Genomic DNA, 21,640 nt, shown 5'->3' with positions numbered 1-21,640 from the left:
CAGGGAATTGTCCTGTTTTACAGATGAGGAAACTGAAGCTAAGTGGCTCAGTTGCTCACTTAAACTTTTCCAAGTTTGCAAGTAGAGTAACTAGAACTCTCTGGGCAGTTTCCCTGTCATGTGGATCTTTTCCATTCTAATGCTTTAAAAAATGACTGTGCATACATTTATGCACCTGACTGGCAGAAATTAAATTTTTCTTCTTTTGTGTAGGAATCCTATGCCCTGCTTAACAAATATGGGCTTCTGATAACAAAGGAAGAGATGGACAAAGTGGATGCTCTGCGTTACGCTTGGGAGAAGCTTCTGGCACGTGCCAGTGAAGTGCAGAATGAATTAGTCTCGCTGCAGCCCAGTTTCAGGAAAGAGCTTATTAGTACCGTGGAGGTCTTCCTCCAAGACTGTCACCACTTCTACTTGGACTACGATTTGGTACAACTCTTGCTTTCTCTGTGTATTTTGGGAGAAGAGTGACTACAGCATGCAAAGTGTAGTTGTTTAAAGATAATATTGGGTGGGCCAAAAAGTGCCTTCGGTTTTTTAGATAAAAATAAAGGACACATTTTTCATTTTCACCAAGAACTTTATTGAACAACGTATTCATCCTTTTGTTCCACTTCCTTCTGCCATTTTCCAGGCAACTTCATAATTCCATCTTCCCAAAACTTTTTATCTGCTGGGAATATGTTGCTTAAAGAGACCCATTTCCAGCCAATTACAGTGTGCTACAGAAGGGAAATGTGTAGAGTATAGGGTAAAATTTGTACTTATTAACTGGTAACATGCCAAACCACCAACTTCATGGATGAAGAAGCACAGAAATCCAGTTATTTAAGGTGGTCTAATGTCGGAAAACCTGATTGGAATGTTGACATTACAGGTCACTTTACAAATAGATATTAGAGTGGTGAACTCTGTGTCATGTGGCATTAGTGTTCTAGTTCAAACCAGACACTGTTTGTGCTTCTTACAGAATAGTTATTTACCCTTCATGTCACCTGATAAATTAATAGCACATATTTTTAATTTTCAAAATTTCTTGACATATGAAAGCTGTGACCTTAACTTGACTTTTTTTGGCCTTGAAAATATTTCCAAATGAGTTACTTTCCTGAGTCCTTTTTTACAAATAAAAAACTAAGTTTCCTATCCTGTATGTGACATGCATATAAACAAAATTTGATATTCAAATACATAGTGCTCATGAAATTTGTATGCAAATGCTTCATTTTATTTTATGTTTATTTTAACTTTTTGTTTCAGAATGGTCCAATGGCTAGCGGCTTGAAACCCCAGGAAGCCAGTGATAGACTTATCATATTTCAGGTGATCTTTTTAGTTTCTTTGACTTTCTATAGAACCAAAACCTCAATGTCTTTTAAACACATACTTTTTTCCGCTTAATGTAGAGAAGCCCATTGTGGAATATAGTATGTACTTACCTTTTAAAAACTGTGATTTGATATGGTTAGCATTGGTTTCTATGTAATTAATTGTACTCATTTAGTTCTCATTTACATGTGCTCAGAGATCATACATGTTTGCTTATTGGCCAATCTTTTTTTTTCATTTGCATGATTATTCACATGTAAATCATTTTTGTTGAGTTTTCACTTGTATTTTTATTAGAATCAATTTGATAATATCTATCGGAAATATATCACCTATACTGGAGGAGAGGAGCTTTTTGGTCTGCCAATCACACCGTATCCTCAGCTTCTCGAAATCAAGAAGCAACTGAATCTTCTACAGAAAATATACGCTCTGTACAACAGTGTCATAGAAACTGTAAATAGCTATCACGATATTCTGTGGTCAGAAGTAAATATTGAAAAAATCAGCAGTGAACTTTTAGAGTTCCAGAACAGGTGAGAAATTAATGTTTAGCATGCCCAGAGCTATTGAACCTCAAATGCTTTCTTCTTTGATAGGCTGTCAGGGTTCTTTTTTCACCCAGATGTTTCGAAAGTACATCATGCTTCATTGCTGTTGTCCACTGACATCACCCTCGTCAAATGCGATTTATTAATTACCCCTGTGTGTGCCTGGTGAGACAAGCACATCCTTTAAACCTGGATGAATCTTGCCAGGGCCTTTCCTGCATCTTAGAGAGAGCTGATCTCTATTTATATTACACTTACCAACATTTGAAGTTTATGTTAGAGGATTTATTTGAAATAAAAGCAAGAGCCCTGTGATTTTTCTACATCCTTGAAGTGTTGAATCCCCCCAAAATGGAGGGTCATTTGTTGTACTTTTCAGTTGACAGCCTGAAACACTCTGCTGTGCTTTGTACTTGGTAGGGTCTCAAAACATGTTAGGAGAATTGAATTGAATTGGGAGGCACCTCTATTCTTTAAAATAATGCCTTTTACCTAATTTTTATGAGGAAGTTGAAAAAAGTCATTCCTGATTGGGAGGAGCAAATTTCTGCAATGTAAAAGTGTATTATATTAACAACTGTCCTCTGAGTCATGAGATTTAACAATGTGGTGGGTATTTGTGGTGACTGTTTTTGATGGAAATGCTAGCAGACAGTCTTGGATTGGAGGCATTCCAGGCTTCTATTCGAATGAACTTTCATGTTGGCTCTTCTTCGCAGGTGTCGGAAGCTGCCCCGGGCCTTGAAGGGCTGGCAGGCTTTTCTGGATCTGAAGAAGACCATTGATGATTTCAGCGAGTGTTGTCCACTGCTGGAGCGCATGGCCAGTAAGGCCATGATGGAAAGGCACTGGGAAAGGATAATTGCTCTCACTGGGCACAGTCTAGATGTGGGGAATGAAACTTCTAAGTTAAGACATATCATGGAGGCACCTCTTCTGAAATACAAAGAGGAAATAGAGGTACAATGATTGAGCGTATGATGTGGTGGGCGATTGGAAGGTCCCAGGGGATTTGAGAGTTTTCCTACGTCATGGTCTGTTGGTGCAGTACATCATGCTAGGACAATCAAAACTCTTTTCCTGGTACTCAGCTATTATTTCTTCAACAAACGTTTATGTAACAGGTTCTGTGTTAAATGCTGGGGACATAAGAGTACATTCCTGTGTTTATAGATCGTTAAATAATTTGTATAATTAAATAATTATACAAATGAAGGTGTAGTTACAAACTGCAGTAAATACCATTGAAATGAAAGTATGCTGCTCTATGAGGGCCTCTAATAATGGGGTTGACCTCTCTGGGGGTGGGACGAGGGCAATGAAGGTCAGGAAGACTGGGTGCTGGGTGAACGGGGTGTGCTTGTGTGGTGAGGGGGTAAGGGGCTTGGAAAGTGCAGAGAAGACAATGTCAGGCAGGTGGAACAGCATATGTGAAGGGTCTGAGGTGTGTTTAGGGGACCAGAAGGCCGAGGTGTGGAGGTGGGCGAGAGAGGAGACAGCTAAGGTTGGGGAGATGGAGTGGGTCTAGAATGTGTTATCCATTTCAGTCTTTGAAGCAGTCGGTAGCCAACTGGGAGATGTATTTTGATTGGGGGATGACGTGGTTAAATTTGCATTTTGTAAAGATCACTCTGGTAGCTGTGAGGAGAAAGAATTGGAAAACAGAAAGGGGGAATGCTGGGAAACCAGTTGGGAGGTTACTTGAATATCCCTGGCAACAGATAATGATGTGTCAGATGAGGAGGCAGGTAGTGAAGCTGAAGAGGGGAGACAAGATTGAAGAGATCGTTAGGAGGTAAAATTGGATAGAATTTGACGGAGTGAACATGCTAGGGAAACGGGAGGGGCTAAGGATGAACCCTAGAGTTCTTGCTGAGAGATCTAAGTGGATGATGGTGCTTATGAGTGAGATGGGGAGTGTTGGAAGGTGATCAGGTGGAATGACAAAGTGCAAAGACTATGAGCTTGATTTTGGGCGTGAGTTTGATATTTCACAGATTGTGTTTTGGGTTCCCTTGATGTATCCAAACAGAGAAGCCCAGTAAGCAGTGGGCCTGGGTCTTTCCTGGAGATACAAAAGTTGCTGACTCCACGGGTGTGGATATGCTCATCCAGAGAGGGACAAGAAGAGGGCAAGGATGGGTTTGACCAATGGTCCAGGAGAAGATAAGGCTGCAGAGAAGACAGGGAAAGTGATCAGAGAGCTGGGAAGAAGTCAGGTTTCTGTTCATTCCCTCCTCTCGTACTGCGTTGGTTTGACTTTAGAGTTAAATCAGAGACACATTAAATTTTCAGTCTTTGATGAAAGTTGCAAAATTTAAAAGGTTATTGCATATCTTTTTTACCCTAATTTTTATTGAGTTATAATTGACATTTAACATTGTGTAAGTTTAAGGTGTTCAACATAGTGATTTGATACATTTATATTGCAATATAATCTCCATTGTAGCGTTAGCTAACACCTCAATTATCATTTCTTCTAGTGCTGGGAACAATTGAGATCTAGTCTTTTAAAAAATTTAATGTTTAGGATACAGTTTTGTTGTCTATAATCACTGTATGTGGATTAGATCTCTAGGACTTATTTATCTATTAGCTGTAAATAGAAATAACATCTCTCTCATTCCCCCACCCCCAGCCCCTGGTAACTACCATTTCACTTTCTGTTTTTCAAGTTTTTGTTGTTGTTGTTGTTTTGTTTTTTGTTTGTTTTTTTAAGATTCCACATATAAGGGCTATCATATAATATTTGTCTTTGTCTGACTTATCTCACTTAACCCAATATCCTCAAGGTCCCTCCATGCTGTCACAAATGGCAGGATTTTCTTTTTTATCATGGCTGAAAATCTTCCACTGCTGTATATCTTTTCTGTCTTCTTTCTTTCTGGAATAGTTTGGTGGGAAATTTTACAAATTAGGATAAATCTATATTATATCTACACACACACACCATTTATTATATTGCAGTTTAGATCTGGAAATGTAAGTATTTATAGATACATATAAAGGAAAGAGTATAGACAGGACCTCTGTTGAACCAAGACTATTTGAGAAGGATGTGTGACCTTCATGTTGTAAAATGAGAGCTTGCACTTTTAATAGGACATCTGTATCAGTGCGGTGAAAGAGAGGGACATTGAACAAAAGCTGAAGCAAGTGATTAATGAATGGGACAACAAAACATTCACATTTGGCAGCTTTAAAACCCGTGGAGAGCTCCTCTTGAGAGGAGACAGTACATCGGAAATCATCGCCAGCATGGAGGACAGCTTGATGTTACTGGGCTCCCTACTGGGCAACAGGTAGGAAAACCGTCCTTCTTTCCCCTGAGGTTTGAGAACCATAATAACAAACACTTCAAGGGAAATTAATTTAAAAAATGCAACAATACCCCTCGTACAATCTATTCAACATTAAAAGTACTTGTTTTAATTTTAGCCTTTGGCAAGGCATGGATAATACTGTTTTTATTTCATTATCCTCTATTTGGGGGATGTGTCTGAGACCATCAGTTGCACAAAATCATGCACCATGTAATTAGCCACTTGGATCTTGCAGAACATTTCAACTTTGCTGCTGACAAGCCTCACTGCACAGCTGACAGCTCGACAGGCTCTAGATTCCAGAAGGAAAATTATTCTGAATTTTAGAATAATTACTTCGGAAACCTTTTTGTCAACACCTATGGACTAGAAACTCTTAGTTGTGTACATACTTTAATGAGATGACAGATTAAGATAGAGAATGAAGTTAATTCATAAAGAGAAGTAAAACAGCACAGACCGATACCAGCCTAACATTTCTATTTGACGGTAGCAGCAGAGCTGTCAAGCTTTGGACGTGCGAGCCAGAGACGCATAAACTTAGATTTCTTTGGTTCAATGCTTCCTCTTGTGCTTTTTGAAATAATTTTTTTGTTCACCAGGATTTTCTCAAATATATGGTAATTGTGTAAGTGTTTGAAATGAGTAATATAGAATATGAAATTAGGTCTTAGAGATTGAGACTATTGGTAACACTGAGTCTGAACTACTTAGAATTTGGTGAGTTTTAATGAATTTGGTTACTAGTCACACCCAACCAGAATTAAGGACAGATGGAAGATAACATACCCTATGGAGGTAGAAGAAGTACACATATACATTAAGTAAATATCATCTGCGTTAGGAATGGGTAAACTTTTCTTACCAATGGCATTGAACCCACAGACAGAGTTGTATGAGGAATGCATATTCAACAGAAATTAACGGAACACCTACTGCATGCCATGTGCTCTTCTAGGTGCTGTGGTTAGAAGGGTGAATAAAACCAAGATCTCTGTTGTTATAGACCTATATTCTTGTGAAAATCATAAACAAACAAAAAAACCCAGAAGGATGTGTAGAGTATTAAAGCAATCTGCTTAATACTTAAGATATGGAAATTAAAATTTTATTCAGTAATACGACTAATATTTGAGATGACTTCAAGCCCGTATTATGTTGGACTGGAGAGATCAAGAAAGGGTGAAGAAGGAGAAGAGGAAAAACAACAAAAGGCAGTACAGTCGTTTAGGAGTAGGGTTGTCTACAAATAACAGAAGCACCACATACAACATCGCTTGAACAAGACTGAAGTTTATGTCTTTCTCAATTAAAAAAATGTCCCAAGGTTGATGGCTCAGGTAGGACTGTGGACTCTACCACATCACCGGGGACCCAAGCTTTGTCTGGCTCACTCTCCATCTTTACCAGGTGTAGCCCTTCTCCTCCTTCTACCCCTTACATCCAATGCTGCTGCTCACTTCCCATCCGGAAGAGTGGTTTTCAGACTTGGCTACACACTAGACACACCTAAGGAACTTTAAAAAATCCCAAAGCCTGGGCCACATCCCAGACTGATCGAATCAAAGTTCCTAGGGGTGGGATCCAGGCAGGTATTGGTAGGTTTTTGTTTGTTTGTTTGTTTTAAGGTATTGGTAGTTTTTAATATTTATCGGATAATTAGAATGTGCAGCTAGGGTTGAGAAATATTGATGTGGAGCTTAATCCCGGGACCGCACATTGCTGCAAAGGAGGCTGGGAAATTCAGTATTTTAACTGGGCAGCTATGAGTCTAGGTAGAAATGGGGTTCTATATCTAAAGAAGAAGGAGAAAAAAATATTGGGGGACCACTGTCTGCTTCTACCTCACGAGGAAAAAGGGAAGATAGATTAACTATGAGAGAGGAAGAAAAGTGGCTCTCAGGCTTTATGTGTGTCCATGCAGAAAGCCTCATGCATACATGTACACACAGACATGAGTGGGGTGGGCAGGAGTGGATGGGAAGTTGGAAAGAGGCTCAGAAGAGGGCAGGCTAAAGAGAGAGTCCAGATAGTATCCTATTTGAAAACTGAATTTGTTGTTCGGTCCCTGCCAACGGCTCTGTAATGGCTCCACATTACATGAAAAACAAGAGACTCCACGGAATAGGCACAGAAGCTCAGTGGAGAGAATGTTATTCCCTTGGCGACAGCAATAATGGCCAGAATGATACTGTTCCAGCAGCTGGGTGGAGTCAAGTCTAACGCTTGATCTGCTCCTTAGATGATAACATCTCCCACTTCTCTATGCCCTGGGTCAAGAGGGAAAATGTCGGTTTAACAATGCCCAGTATATGGTGATGAATGAATCACTTGGTAGCGTCATTTTAAAAGCCAGCAACGTAATCAAAGTTGTGAAGAAATAGGTGAAAATCAGGATTTTTTAAAAACCTCTTTAGTTTGAAAACAACAACAATAAAAACAAAACACTAAAAAAACAAATTCTGAATGTATTTCTCATTTTAGGTACAATATGCCATTCAAAGGCCAGATTCAAAAGTGGGTGCAATACCTTTCCAACTCAACAGACATCATTGAGAATTGGATGATGGTGCAAAACTTGTGGATTTACTTAGAAGCTGTCTTTGTAGGAGGAGACATTGCCAAGCAGCTTCCCAAGGTCTTCGAAATTTCTTTATGATTTCATTCGGTTTTTAAACTTAGAGAACTATCTAATAACTCAGAATGCCCTTAAAAATGCAATAAATTTCAACCTCCATCGAGCCACCCCTTCTCCAATCTTTTGGTTGTTGCTGTCCAGCTGTTCTTCAAAGAGAGAGAGGGTAATTGTGGAAAAGAGGGGCGTGAAAATGAGAGGAAGAACGCTTCAAAACCGTGAAGTTTTATAGGAAATGGAGGGTTAAAAAACAATGAATGCCTGCATAATTGATATACTTCTTCAGCTAATTTGAAGGTGGAACTTGGAACAGTGCAGAATTATGGAGTGGTTATCTTGACAGTGGTAGGATAATTTGTTCTCTACTACTGACAGTTTAAAATAACTCACACTCTACAATATACCCAATTATATCTGTACTGTAAAATGGGGTGGAAATCTGCAAGAAAAAGCTCAAGGATTCTTATCCAATTACCTTAAATTGTTTGCTAAATTATAACGTGTTAACGATAAATTTGAGTTTTAGAAGCCTGATTACGTTGAGTGTTCTCTTCATTTAGGTTTCCTTAGCTTTCTATTTGGTTAGTTTTCAGTTTAATTATAGAGGGCAGACCTGTTAGCCGATTTATTTTTTGGCTACCAGTGAAATGTATCCATACATTATAATTTTAGGTATTTATTTTTCTTTTATATTTGGGCGTGTTTTTCTTCTTGATGGGTGAAGAGTCTCAAATTGGACTTAATGGAGACTTTCACATACAATATTGAAGGAGCTAGGTGGAGTTTCTTGCTCTCATATTTGATAGTATGTGCTCATTGGTAAAATACAGAAAGTTTTAAGGAAGAAAATCACAATTCCTACTCTCTCAAATTAATCTGCACATTTTCCATTTTTCCTAAAAAATCTATTTTTAAAAATTTCAGAATATTAGGATCACACTATAATTAATTTTGTATCTTATTTTTAAATGTTTGTTTTCTAAATACACAAATAATTCAATGCTTAGTGTAGAAAACTTGAAAAACATAAGATTCACTTAATTTGGAGGTAATTGAAAACAGTTGGGAGGGTCCTTTTCTCCCAAATTACCTTGTGTTGTATTATTATTATTATTTTTAATATTTATTGGACTATAGTTGATTTACAATGTTATGTTAGTTTCAGGTGTACAGCAAAGTGAATCAGTTATACGTATACATATATCCACTCTTTTTATTAGATTCTTTTCCCATATAGGCCATTACAGAGTATTGAGTAGAATTCCCTGTGCTATACAGTGGGTTCTTATTAGTTATCTATTTTATGTATAGTAGGGTGTATATGTCAATCCCAATCTCCCAATTTGTATTTTTATTTTTATACCTGCTTCCTGCTTTTAGTTAACATAATGTGAGTCCCAGGGTTGAGCTAAAGATTCTTATTTAAGAAAGGGGCCGCTATGGTGCAAAAGGCCCAAGGAGAATTGAAATAGAACATGTGTGATATTTCATGTATGCACAGGGTATCCAGAACGGTTACAAGTCTGACCTCAGCGGGAGGTATGTGAGACACTCTGTTCTTGGGATCACAGACGTGTCCAAGTGTGCTTTGTTACCTTGTGCTCATAGGAGGCCAAGCGCTTTTCCAACATAGATAAATCCTGGGTGAAGATCATGACTCGGGCACATGAGATGCCCAGTGTGGTTCAGTGTTGTGTTGGAGATGAGACCATGGGGCAGCTGTTACCACACTTGCTGGACCAGTTGGAAATCTGCCAGAAATCCCTTACTGGGTAAGTTCACTCTAAGCATCCTAGAGATGAAAGGGACCGGAGACACGAGACAGGATTAGCCAAATGGGTGTTCTTTTGCTTAGACTCAATTCATGTCTAACGTTGTGGCATAGATAAAACTGATAGTTTGGAGCCTTATCGTCTCTCCAAGCAGTTACTAGATTTCCTCTGATGTTGAAATTATAGGATTTATGGCCTCTTCCATCACTGGGACAAGAGCTTGTAAATATTCTCATACAGTCCTTGTTTTTAAAATTAATATACCTGTTTTTCTGATCTCCTTCTTGGATAAACATCTGAAGAAGCAAAATACTTCATTACACTCAACCAAGAACAATATGAACAGTGTGTAGTATACACAAGCGGTCAAGATTATACAAAAATGAGAGCCTAATCTAATACCTAGCAATATACACTGACACACCCACACCCACACCCACACTTACATATATGGAGGCTGGAGGAACTCCAAGAGTAATAAATAATTTTCTTGCCCTTTGGCTAATCACGATAAAATCACTAAGTAGAAATATGTTAAATATGGAAACAAAAGTGCAGCAAAAGTAGGGTGATGATAGGAAGAACAAACATTCACTGGGTTTTTGTAACTCCTCGAGGCAGAGGACAGTGTCCAGACCCTTCCTTCCACGCAGCTGGATTTTGTTTCTGCTTCAGTGATAGATTTATTGGATTCTTTTTTTTTTTTTAAATGAAGCTGATATCTCTGGTGATCTTTTATAATTTATTTATTTATTTCTTTATTTATGGCTGTGTTGGGTCTTCGTTTCTGTGTGAGGGCTTTCTCTAGTTGTGGCAAGCGGGGGCCACTCTTCATCGCGGTGCGCGGGCCCCTCACTATCGCGGCCCCTCTTGTTGCGGAGCACAGGCTCCAGACGGGCAGGCTCAGTAATTGTGGCTCACGGGCCCAGTTGCTCCGCGGCATGTGGGATCTTCCCAGACCAGGGCTCAAACCCGTGTCCCCTGCATTAGCAGGCAGATTCTCAACCACTGCGCCACCAGGGAAGCCCCATTGGATTCTTTTAAGATACAATCCTAAGAATTGGAATTGTCAGCCTTTAGCTGACATAACACTGTGCTTGCAAACAAAATAAAACAAACACAAAACCAAAAGACTCCCTGTGTGTAAATTTTCCTGTCTTCTACAGAGAAAGTACAAATATTTCCAGGTTAAGTCAAATGTATACATTATACTTGTGAAAAATGAGGAAATTCTATCAATTCTGGAAAAAAATAGTCTCCCAATCAGAATATGGACTCCCACTTGGCAAAATTAGTAATGAAAAAAAAAATAAAACAAAAACAGAGAACAAAACAAAAACATTGAACAGTGTGGGAAAATTAGATTCTGTCAAAGTCTTTTCCCTTTTTCCCATCCAGATTAATTTATTCCTAGAAAGACCTGTTTTGTGTGCTTATGAAGTTTATCTTTTCCTCCCCACTTAGGTACTTGGAGAAAAAACGGCTTTGCTTTCCTCGGTTCTTCTTCGTCTCGGACCCCACTCTTCTGGAGATTCTGGGGCAGGCGTCAGACACACACACTATACAAGCCCATTTGCTGAATGTGTTTGACAACATCAGAACGGTCAAGTTCCATGAAAAGGTTTGCCTAATTCTAATTGCTGGCCAGCAATTTAGGTATCTTAGAATCTCAACTGTCTTTATTAAATTGCTCTCCAATAGTGTTTACAAAGATTTACTTCCCTGTCCATTAAATATCACCTGATGACTAAAAAGATACTTTTGGGCCCAATTTGCCTTCAGAACTATGTGACTTCTTAATATCCAAAGTGTAGATTTGAATAACAAATAGTTTAAATGTGATTAGGAATGCTTCGTATGTAGCATTCATAGATTCACATGCCAAGTTAACTGTTTAGAAATTCAACAAAACAAAGGAACAAATTGCTCATCAAATAGCGCCTTGACTGAACAGAATTGCCACAGTGACTTGATTGTTGTAATCAGGCTTCGGATGTTTTTGGCATGATGGTCCTCCATGTTTTTCATCATACTCCATTGAAAACCTTTTCTTTCCTTTTTTTTTTTTTAAACACTCCCAACAAGTTTCTAGAATCATGGAGTTGTATGGGACCCAAAAGAAGTTATCCAACACGAGGAAGACTACATTTGCCCAGCTGCCAAAAGATATTGTGTAATCTACCCCTTTACCCCAAATTCCCTAAAAAAAGTGACCCTTCCTGTTGGATAACATATTCAGTTCCCCTTATGGTGTTTCATACAAACCTTAGTATCATTTATTTATTCATCCCAGCATGCAATTTGCATCTGTTGAGCAAATACCATGGACTAGATGTTGTGCTTAACAATGGGAATATACCATCCTCAGGGATCTCGTGCTCTGGTGGGGTCTACAGAGTGCAGCTCGTGCAGTGGTAGAGCTAGTCCATTGGGGGCCATTAAAAGCGAGTCATTTAAGTTCAAGCCCCTCGCTGTGTGCCAGGCATGATGCCAGTCCTGGGGTTCCAAGGAAGAATATATCGCAATCCATACTGCAGTTGTTTTTATGCAGTACAACATTCAAGAGAAATTTGGCAATTAAACCATCGATAGTTTTGACTTGCTGTGTTTGTGTGATGCACAAGGAGCATGGAAATGCCCACCAGGGAGCCCTAACCTGGGTGTAAGGGGTGTAAGGGAAAGCTTCCTGCAGGAGAATGTGGTGTTTGAACCGATTTTTTGAAGGTGAGTGGAACATAGCCAGGCAAGTGGGGAAGGGACGCACAGTCTGGCCAGAGGAAGGGCAAGTGCAACGGCCCGGAGGTGTGGGCAGTCTAGGATGTCAGAAGTGTGGGTATGTGAGGGAGTGTATTACTTTCCTAGGGCTTCCATGGATTAAAACAACAGAAAATTATTCTCTCACAGTTCCGGAGGCTAGACATCCAGACTAAGGTGTTGGCAGGGTTGGTTCCGACCGGAGGCTCTGCAGGAGAGTCTGTTTAGTGCCTGGCTCCTAGTTCCTAGTGGTGGTCAGCAATCCTTGGTGTTCCTTGTCTTGCAGACACATCACTTTGATCTCCACCTTTGTCTTCACTTGACATTCTCCTTGTGTGTCTGTGTCTAAATTTCCTTCTTCTTCTAAGGTCATTGGATTCTGGTCCACCAGCATCCAAGATGACCTCATCTTAACTTGATTGCATCTTCAAACACCCCATTTCCAAATCAGGTCCCACTCACAGGTACTAGGGGTTGGGGCTTCAATATATATTTTTGGAGGAGACAACTTAACCCACAACATGGGGTAATGAGCAAAGGGAAAAGAGGGAGAAGGAGGCATGGACCATATTCCAGAAGGCCAAGTGCATCACACTATGGAATGTACTTCATCATGAACGTGACAAAAGGCGTGGGAGGTTTTCAGCAGAGCAGTGACCTGATTTGTGTTTCAGAAAGAGCCTCTGGCTCAGAGTAGGAGGCAGAATGGAAGGGGGCAAGGAAACCAGTTTCGAAAGTGATTGCAGAGTCAGGATGGGAAAGGCTGGGTTGCTACAACAAAGGGGGTGGGTGGAGAGAAAGAGAAGACCATATGGATTGAATGGTTTGAAAATTGATCTTTCTTGTAGATCTACTGGATGCATGGATTGAAAGAGGGCATTGAATTACCTAGGAAGTTCTTCTTTATGTTTTCCTCAAATCCTTCTGCTTTAGCACCAGGACTTCATGGTCTTAGAGTGAAGCTTCTTATTGTCTGATTGTACATTGAAGATAATTGAAACTTCCTCATTTTCAGCCTCTGTTCATAGCAATTACTTCTTAAAAATAAATAGCATTGCTTTTTTTTTTTTTTTCTTGTTGCTGTTCCTACCATAAGGTTTCTACAGCCAGGGGCAGATCCTGGTTTTGTGGGTCCTAAATCTTATAAAATTATACATACAAATTTATATTCAGGACCTAGAAGGGTCTGTGCAAGTGAGGGGCCCTGAAACTTAAGGCTCACTAGCTTCTTGGTAGATCACTTCTGTGACAACTAAGGAGGATTTCATTAATACAGACTAAATCTGGGCCCAAGGGAACAATATTCCACTTACTAGAGAACAAAACAACAACAAACATTTGCATTTACTTTATAGTTTGCATCACAGTTGTTCCTTGGTGTCTGTGGGGAGGACTGGTTCCAGGACCCCAGCAGATACCAAAATCTGTGGAGGCTTAAGTCTCATATAAAATACTGTAATATTTAGATATACCTACACATGGTTTCTAGATTACTTACAATACAATACAATGTAAAGGTTATGTAAATAGTTGCCAGCATGTGGCAAATTCAAGTTTTGCTTTTGGGAACTTTCTGGAATTATTTTTTTTCAAATATTGATCAGAGGTTGGTTGAGTTTGTGGATTCAGAAACCGTGGATATGGAGGGCCAGCTGTATTTTGTATAACTGGCATGAGTGGCCTGTAAGGTGAGTTGGGAAGTAGGACAGGCATGATTTTTAATGACTAAATAGAAGCAAGAAATTTAGTCTCTGAGATGTGTCTTCCAACATCGGAAGGTCAGTGAATAGCACAGCACCATTTGAACCGTATTTTAGAATTCCAAATACTCCACATATTCTCATTATGCCATACTGCATGGAAATTGAAGTGAAATGACCAGACTAGGAGCTGGGTTTGCATTAGAATATATTATGTGCAGCCAACAGCTCCTGTAAAGAGCACAGTGTTTTGTATAGAACTGGAATTACCTTGTGAGATGTTTGCATTGATCATTTTGACCAGGTCATTGCTAATGTCAACTTGATAATCTCGTGGTGTGGATGACAGGGGCTTAGAGAGTCCTATTTCATCTTGGGAAACTTTAGAGATTTTTTTGATTATCACATTTGTATTGAACATTTCTCTTCGAAAACAAGTTTTCCCCTCTCCGGTATAGACTATTTGAAATTGATTTAGTATTCCCTTTTCGATTTCATGGATAGCTTTTTAAAAAATTGTTTTGGAATTGATTTTGTATCATACTTTGCCTTTTATTTTATAAAATGTGGCTTAACTTTCTACAGGAAGGATAACATTGACAAGAGGGCGATGGAGGAATTCAATTCTTTGTGTAAATATAGCTTCTTTTTCGGCTTCTAACACAGATCTATGATCGCATTCTGTCAGTTTCCTCTCGAGAGGGTGAGACGATTGAATTGGATAAACCCGTGATGGCAGAGGGCAATGTGGAAGTTTGGCTTAATTCTCTCTTGGAGGAATCTCAGGCCTCATTACATCTTGTGATTCGCCAGGCAGCTGCAAATATTCAAGAAACAGGTTTCCAACTGATTGAATTTCTTTCTTCCTTCCCTGCTCAGGTCAGTGTATTGAAATTGGAAAGTATTTTTTATAGAATAGTCATTTTAGATCTCAGATATTGTCTATTGTAAACTACACAACTGCCTATAATTTAACTCTAGACCAATATTAAGATTTTCATTAGGATTTGTTAAATATAGATAAGCTTAAAGATTTCAACTACCGATTATTTGGTGTCATGTATCTTTATCTATACATATATATTTATAAATATATATATATTTGTGCTATTGAGATATTTGATATGTTTTCTTTAACTTAAAATATTTTTTTCCTACTGAACCTCTTCAGTACATAAATCATAAAATGTACTGAGTGTGTTTTACCAGAAAAATGAGAAATATGTTTCAGCAATAAAATACAGAAAATGATGTTTTCTTAGTCATGTGATCAATAGAGATTTTGTGTCTACTGTGTGTAAACCCTGTGTTAGTTTGGGGAAAGTAGGTTTAAGACGTATTCTTTCCCTACCAGTAACTTAAAATCTATTTAGGGAGAAATATGACTTAAAATGAGAAGAAAAAACTGTAGACATGTCATGAGGCTGAATATACTTAATTGTCAGGTAAACAATATGAATAGAGTCTCCATAGGTTTTGAAACAACCCATCAAGTTGATGTAATCAAGGATGGCCTGACATTTGCATAATAATCACAGCTGTTTACTCTATTGTGATTTCTATTTAAATATATTCATATGCCATACGCACTCATAAAGCCTTTTTTATTTCCATAAGGTTGGATTATTAGGAATTCAAATGATATGGACACGGGATTCAGAAGAGGCTCTTAGAAATGCCAAGTTTGATAAAAAAATCATGCAGAAAACCAATCAGTCTTTCCTGGAGCTACTGAACACATTGATAGACATGACAACCAAGGATCTGAGTTCCGTGGAACGAGTTAAATATGAGACTTTGATTACTATTCATGTGCACCAAAGAGATATCTTTGATGACCTGGTAAATGCTTTACAAATGCTGTGGCATATACAGAAAAGCAAATACTAGTAACTATCTTTGTTTACCCACTGGGAATAGTTTGAATGAATTCAAAGAAAAGATAAAATTCAGGCAAAGAAGCATCTTCATGATGAGAGATTGTTTGTCAGACTTTCTTTTCAGTCTTTAGCTGAAATTTCAGCTATTTTCCAATGATCTCGGCTAAGGTGTTATGGAGGCAATTAGACTTTATTTTAAAATTCTTTATGTGCTTATTTTTAATGCTGAAATGTCATGTAGCATCCTGAAAAGCTTTTATTTGTCTTGTGCTCCTTTTGGTTGTTAAATTGAAGATGACCAGTTTCTTGCTACAGAAATAATAAGTGATATTGCTAGTAGAACTGCTTAGTAGTTCCTTTAAGGCTCTTCATAAATCACATCTTGAACAAGTTATGCTACATTTTATGTCATTGATTGCAAATGGTCTTTCCTAATATAGTTTGTGACATTCAGGAGACATGCGGATTTTGCCTTTAAAGAAAGAACAGGGATGGAAAAGAGAGTTTCGTAGCTATAGAAAATAGGAAATGTGAAAAGAAATGAAATTTGTCCTCTACTATAAAATACAACATTAGATAACAGGCATGAAGCTCTTATTTTCATAATAATTTTCTGGATCGTGTCTCACCCCATTATTTAAAAAAGATTATGAAAGATTGGTTCTGATGTAATGGAAATAAAGGCAACGCATTCAAGCTGTTATGTGCTAATCTCCTCTCTTAATAGTTAAGCACACTGTTTGCCTCAATGAGAAATAAAGGGCTCAGGGTAATTTTAGATTTCTTATTTGTCAAAGAAAAATGGTTAAAGTGGCTTAAAATTTTGGTTAAAAATATTCAGACAAAAGCATTGCTGGGCAATAACCTGCCATTTAGATGTTAGAAATTTTAGCTCACTGCAAATCCTAGGAAGAGTAATTAACGGATTAAAAAAAAAAAACCCAAGAATGGACTTTATCATAATCATAAGAGATGACTTTTTTTTTCCTAATGAGATTGTTTAGTTCTATCTTTGTAAGCCAAATGTGTTTTTTCATAGGTTGTATTTCATGGTTAGGACTGTGGTATTGGATATTTAAGGGTGAAATTTAAGAAATGAACGCCTTCCTCTTAAAATAGATCACGTTATTTAAATTGAGGGGCACAATTAGGAGTTTCTCTTGACTTCTCCTTTTCTCATATCTTTGAAAGTATCTTTTTTTGCTGATCAGTAAATGAATGGGTTGGATGGTGATGTAGTTGACATCTCCCAATTAGTTGGGCTGTCTTTGCGTTCCATTAACTTCACATTATGATCTACCTGAATGCTAATGTGTATAGTTAATAAGCGGTTCTCATCTCAGTTTTAACACATACCTTTTGCATTTCAGTGTCACATGCATATCAAGAGCCCTACGGACTTTGAGTGGCTGAAACAGTGCAGATTTTATTTTAACGAAGATTCCGACAAGATGATGATTCACATCACAGATGTACCGTTCATATACCAGAACGAGTTTTTAGGCTGCACTGACAGGCTTGTTATAACTCCCCTCACAGACAGGTGATGGAAGGGTTCTGTGACTCCTCAACCTCTCTCTCCTCCACCCCCAACCTTCTAATTCTCTCCAGGTGCTCAAGGGATTTTGGCTGACGGTCTCTTTAGGGTTTACAGGCTCTTTTATATTAAAGTCTTCGACATTCGGTATGTTTAGCTTTACACACATGTCTCCACATGGGATTTAGTAGGTTTGTGACTAAAACAGACTTTGCTTCCTTTGCCTTCAGTCTTACAGAGTCTGTTTAAATGACCTCCGTGGACATCAAATGGGAAAAAAGCGAATTAATCGCTATGTATCAATAGGTGCAAATCACCATGGGCTTTGAGGGCTGCTTTAGGGGACTGTGGCACTTATTGTCATTACAGAGACAATAAAGGTGGTTTTTTTAGCAGGAAGGAAATTGAGTATGAACATTGGTGAATCGTGATGGAGAGGACATTGACCTGTCCTGCCCTCTGCCTGTTATTTACCAACTGTGTTAGCCAGAGACGCCATGCAATTTCCCTGGACTCAGTTTCCTCACCTGTAAGACGTACTAGGTTATCTCCAGGGGTCCTTCCTCCATGGCTAATAGCCTGTAATTCACTTAGTTTAATTTGAGCTTTGTGGCATCAGCTAATTGTATATGTGCTGTTCAGGGAGGCTTTGAATACTTAACGTTGGACAAAATGGCTGAGTGTTAAAATCAACATTGGGCCTAAGGAGAAGCTGAAGCTGAATATCAGTCATTTTCACAGGATGAACCCCTGGGCTATTAGCTTGAAAATATTATCGGACGAAGTATGAAAGTTTGACGTAATAGCCCTGCCTGTGAGATTTTTCCTTCGGCTCAGTCGTGATACTGAGTGAAATGCTCACTTTTACCTGAGGATTGAGGAGTAGCAGAAGATTTTACTGTCCTTTTCTCCTCACATTTTCTTTGTCTTCATACACTCCATATTCCTTCTTATGTCTCATTAAAGATGATTTTTTTTAAAATTTTTATTGGAGTATAGTTGATTTACAGATGTTAGTTTCAGGTGTACAGCAAAGTGAATTAGTTGTACATATACATATATCCACTCTTTTTTTAGATTCTTTTCCATATAGGCCGTTACAGAGTACTGAGTAGACTTCCCCGTGCTACACACTAGGTTCTTATTAGTTATCTATTTTATATATGTCAGTAGTAGTGTGTGTATATCAATCCCAATCTCCCAATTTATCCCTCCCCCCCATATCCCCTGGTAACCATACGTTTATTTTCTACAAAAGATGGTTTCTACTGGATGCTTTTAGATGTTTTTTTGGAGTTCTCTTTGTTTTGAAGTGCAGAGGTGAAAAATGACAAAATGTGGAGAATTCCTTGAAACACTTGTAACAGCTATTTCACACCTTCCCTCCTTTCAAACCTCAAGCATTCTCCTCCCTTCGTCTCTCGACCGAAGGCCCCATTTCCTGTTTTACTGAGAAGATAGATGCTACCACAGGAGAGGACCTGCACTCATCCCCCACCATCATGTCTGCCAACCAAGCCCCCTATCCTTATGCTGTCCACTTTCTCTCCTGGTTTCAGGGATGGATTTTGTGCTACCATCCAAAGCCAACACCTTCCACTGAAACAGTTATTTTCTCTCTGGGAGCATCATCAATTTTCACTTTCCACTGGATCATTCTCATCAACGTACAATGTGCTATAATGGCTTCCAGAAAGGAAATCCTACCGTGAATCCTCTAGTTTCACTCCCATTTCTGTACTCCCATCAAAACGCCTCAAAATCACAGTTTTTTCTGTGTATTTTACCTTGAATTCACACCATTCAGGTTCTATGTATTAGTTTTCTGTTGCTTTCATAACAAATGACCACACGTTTAGAAGCTTAAACAACACGAATTATTTCACAGTCGCATACGTCAGAAATGTGACGCACACCTTGTTGGACTAACATCAGGTGTCAGCAGGACTGTGGTCCCTCCTGGAGTCTCTAGGGGAGAATCTGCTTTTTGCTTTTTAGTTTGTTGGCAGAATTCTTCTTCTTGTGGTTGCAGGACCTATGTCCCCACTTTCCTGCGGACTGTCAGCTGAGGGCTGTTCCCAGCGTCTGGAGGCTGCCGTATTCCTTGGCTTGTGGCCCCTTCCTTCATCTTCACAGCCACAACCATGGGTTGAGGCTCCTTCATGCTTCCCGTCTCTTTTCCTTTTCCCGTCTCATGTCTCTGACCCACTCTTCCGCCTCCCTCTTCCCCTTTTTTAAGGACTCATGAGACTAGATGGGGTCCACTGCGTAATCCAGGATAATCTCCCCATCTCAAGGCCTTTCACATTAATTGCATCTGCAAAGTCCCTTTAGCTGTGTAAGGTAACATATTTACAAGTTCCAGGGATTGGGATGTGGATATCTTTGGGGGACCATTATTCTGCACGTCACACTTTCTTCCCCCGGTAGGGCAGTCACCCAGAGCCTCATGTTGCTAAATCCAATGGTCATTTCTAGTTCTGACCTTCCTTGACTAGTCAGCGGCATTTGCACAGGTGATCGCTGTCTCCTTTTTGATACACTTTCTTCCTGTGGCTTCCAGGACACAACATTCACCTAGTTCCTCTCGTTCTGGCTGTCCCTTCAGACCATCTCCTACTGGCTCCTCTTCATCTTCTTGACCCCTAATCACTGAACGCACCAAGGCTCTTCTCCATCACTCACTCCTCAGGTGATCTCACATGGCTTTAAATATCATCTCGATGTGGACTCCCCAATCTCTGCACCCTGACAGGGCTTCTCCCTTGAACTCCAGACACATACATTCACTTGCCTATGTGACATGTTGTCTTGGATGCTTACTGGGAATTCACACTTATGTTTGATTGTCCCCCCACAAAACTGCCCTCTTCTCCGGCTTGGCCAATGGCAATTCCATCCTTCAGTTGCTCAAGCCAAAATCCTTGGAGCATCCTTGATGCCTTTCTTTCTCTCACTTTATTATCCAATCTATCATCAAGTTTGGTCACCACCACTTTCAGAGCTCACTTAGGATGTGACCACTTTTCTCCCCTCTGCTGTTATCATGTTAGTCCAAGCCACCATAATGTCTAGGCTGGATGATTGCAATAGTCTTTTATCTGGTTTCCTGCTTCTGCCATTGCCTCTCAATTCAGACACTGGAATATAAGTCAGATCCTGTCATCCCTTTGCCTTGATCTCCACTGTCTTTCCATCTCACCCAAAGTAAAAGCCAATGTCCTTACATTGGCCTATAAGACCTGCCATGATCTGATCCCTGCTACTCTTTGTCCTTCCTCATTGAGCTCCAGCTACTTGCTCCTTGAACAGTCTCAGCACACTGCTGCCTCAGGACCCTTGCACTTGCTGTTGCCTTAACTGGGAACCCTTTTCCCTTTGGTACTGGCATAGCTCACTTCCTCTTCTCCAGGTCTCCGACTGAATGTCATCGCACATGGATCTTTGGACCTGACACATTTGAAGAAGCAATCCCCACACTCTTGAACCCTCCTAACCAGCTTTATTTTTCCTGTTTTCTACTTTTAAATAGTCTATTTCCTTCCTTTAGGATATCAGCTCTTTGAGGTATAGACTTCGTGTGATTTATTCACTGCTCCTAGAACAGTTCTGTTCCATAATAGGTACTAAATAAAATTTCCCAAATGAATGAAGAAATGTTTATTTTCAAATTCACATCTTTGTGGTGAAAAAATTAAATAGTACCTAAAGATATAAAGTTGAAAGTATGAGAGGAAAATTTTTCTATTTTTCAAAATGATTAGTAGTTTATTTTCTCTCTAAGAAATTTCAAATGCTTATATGTCAAGATTTTTTTTAACTTTCACAAATAGGTATCAGTTTATACAAACTTTTTTGCAACTTGATTCTTTCACTGTGTTCATTATCTTATATATATATCTGTATCAAAAAACTTGAGAAATTTAAAAGCAAAGTATGTAAGTGGAGGTGATTCTAAAGTTTGTTTCCCCCTGTTTCACTCTAAATGTTCACTTGTTTGTTCTTCTCTAAGTTGATTATGGGAGGAGTGAGTCACCATTTTTTGCTGGTCATTGGGATTGCATTGCAAGATTGGCTGCCTTTTTACAAAATAATTCCTCACTAAGATGAATACTTGAATAAAACAAAGGCCAGAGGCCTTGACATCTTAGCTTTT

The 21,640-nt window shown here is 39.1% G+C and overlaps 1 protein-coding gene across 9 annotated transcripts in view; it reads left to right on the top strand.

Annotated features, from left to right (window-relative positions):
* Positions 1-21,640, top strand: part of DNAH5 (dynein axonemal heavy chain 5) — a 312,149-nt gene that overhangs the window by 160,944 nt on the left and 129,565 nt on the right. For all 9 annotated transcript variants that reach the window (XM_057539913.1, XM_057539912.1, XM_057539910.1 and 6 more), the window contains 11 exons: positions 214-432; positions 1,264-1,326; positions 1,630-1,868; positions 2,603-2,843; positions 4,986-5,185; positions 7,691-7,844; positions 9,450-9,613; positions 11,078-11,234; positions 14,734-14,946; positions 15,685-15,909; positions 17,318-17,490. In XM_057539913.1, coding sequence (XP_057395896.1) covers positions 214-432; positions 1,264-1,326; positions 1,630-1,868; positions 2,603-2,843; positions 4,986-5,185; positions 7,691-7,844; positions 9,450-9,613; positions 11,078-11,234; positions 14,734-14,946; positions 15,685-15,909; positions 17,318-17,490 — 2,048 coding nt within the window. The remainder of the gene's footprint in view (positions 1-213; positions 433-1,263; positions 1,327-1,629; positions 1,869-2,602; positions 2,844-4,985; positions 5,186-7,690; positions 7,845-9,449; positions 9,614-11,077; positions 11,235-14,733; positions 14,947-15,684; positions 15,910-17,317; positions 17,491-21,640) is intronic.

Source organism: Balaenoptera acutorostrata, chromosome 2 (assembly GCF_949987535.1).
Source record: "Balaenoptera acutorostrata chromosome 2, mBalAcu1.1, whole genome shotgun sequence".
In the NCBI taxonomy this organism is placed as follows: Eukaryota; Metazoa; Chordata; class Mammalia; order Artiodactyla; family Balaenopteridae; genus Balaenoptera; species Balaenoptera acutorostrata.
The sequence above is the reverse complement of the archived record's forward strand: the minus strand, read 5'-3'. Positions and strand labels throughout refer to the sequence as shown.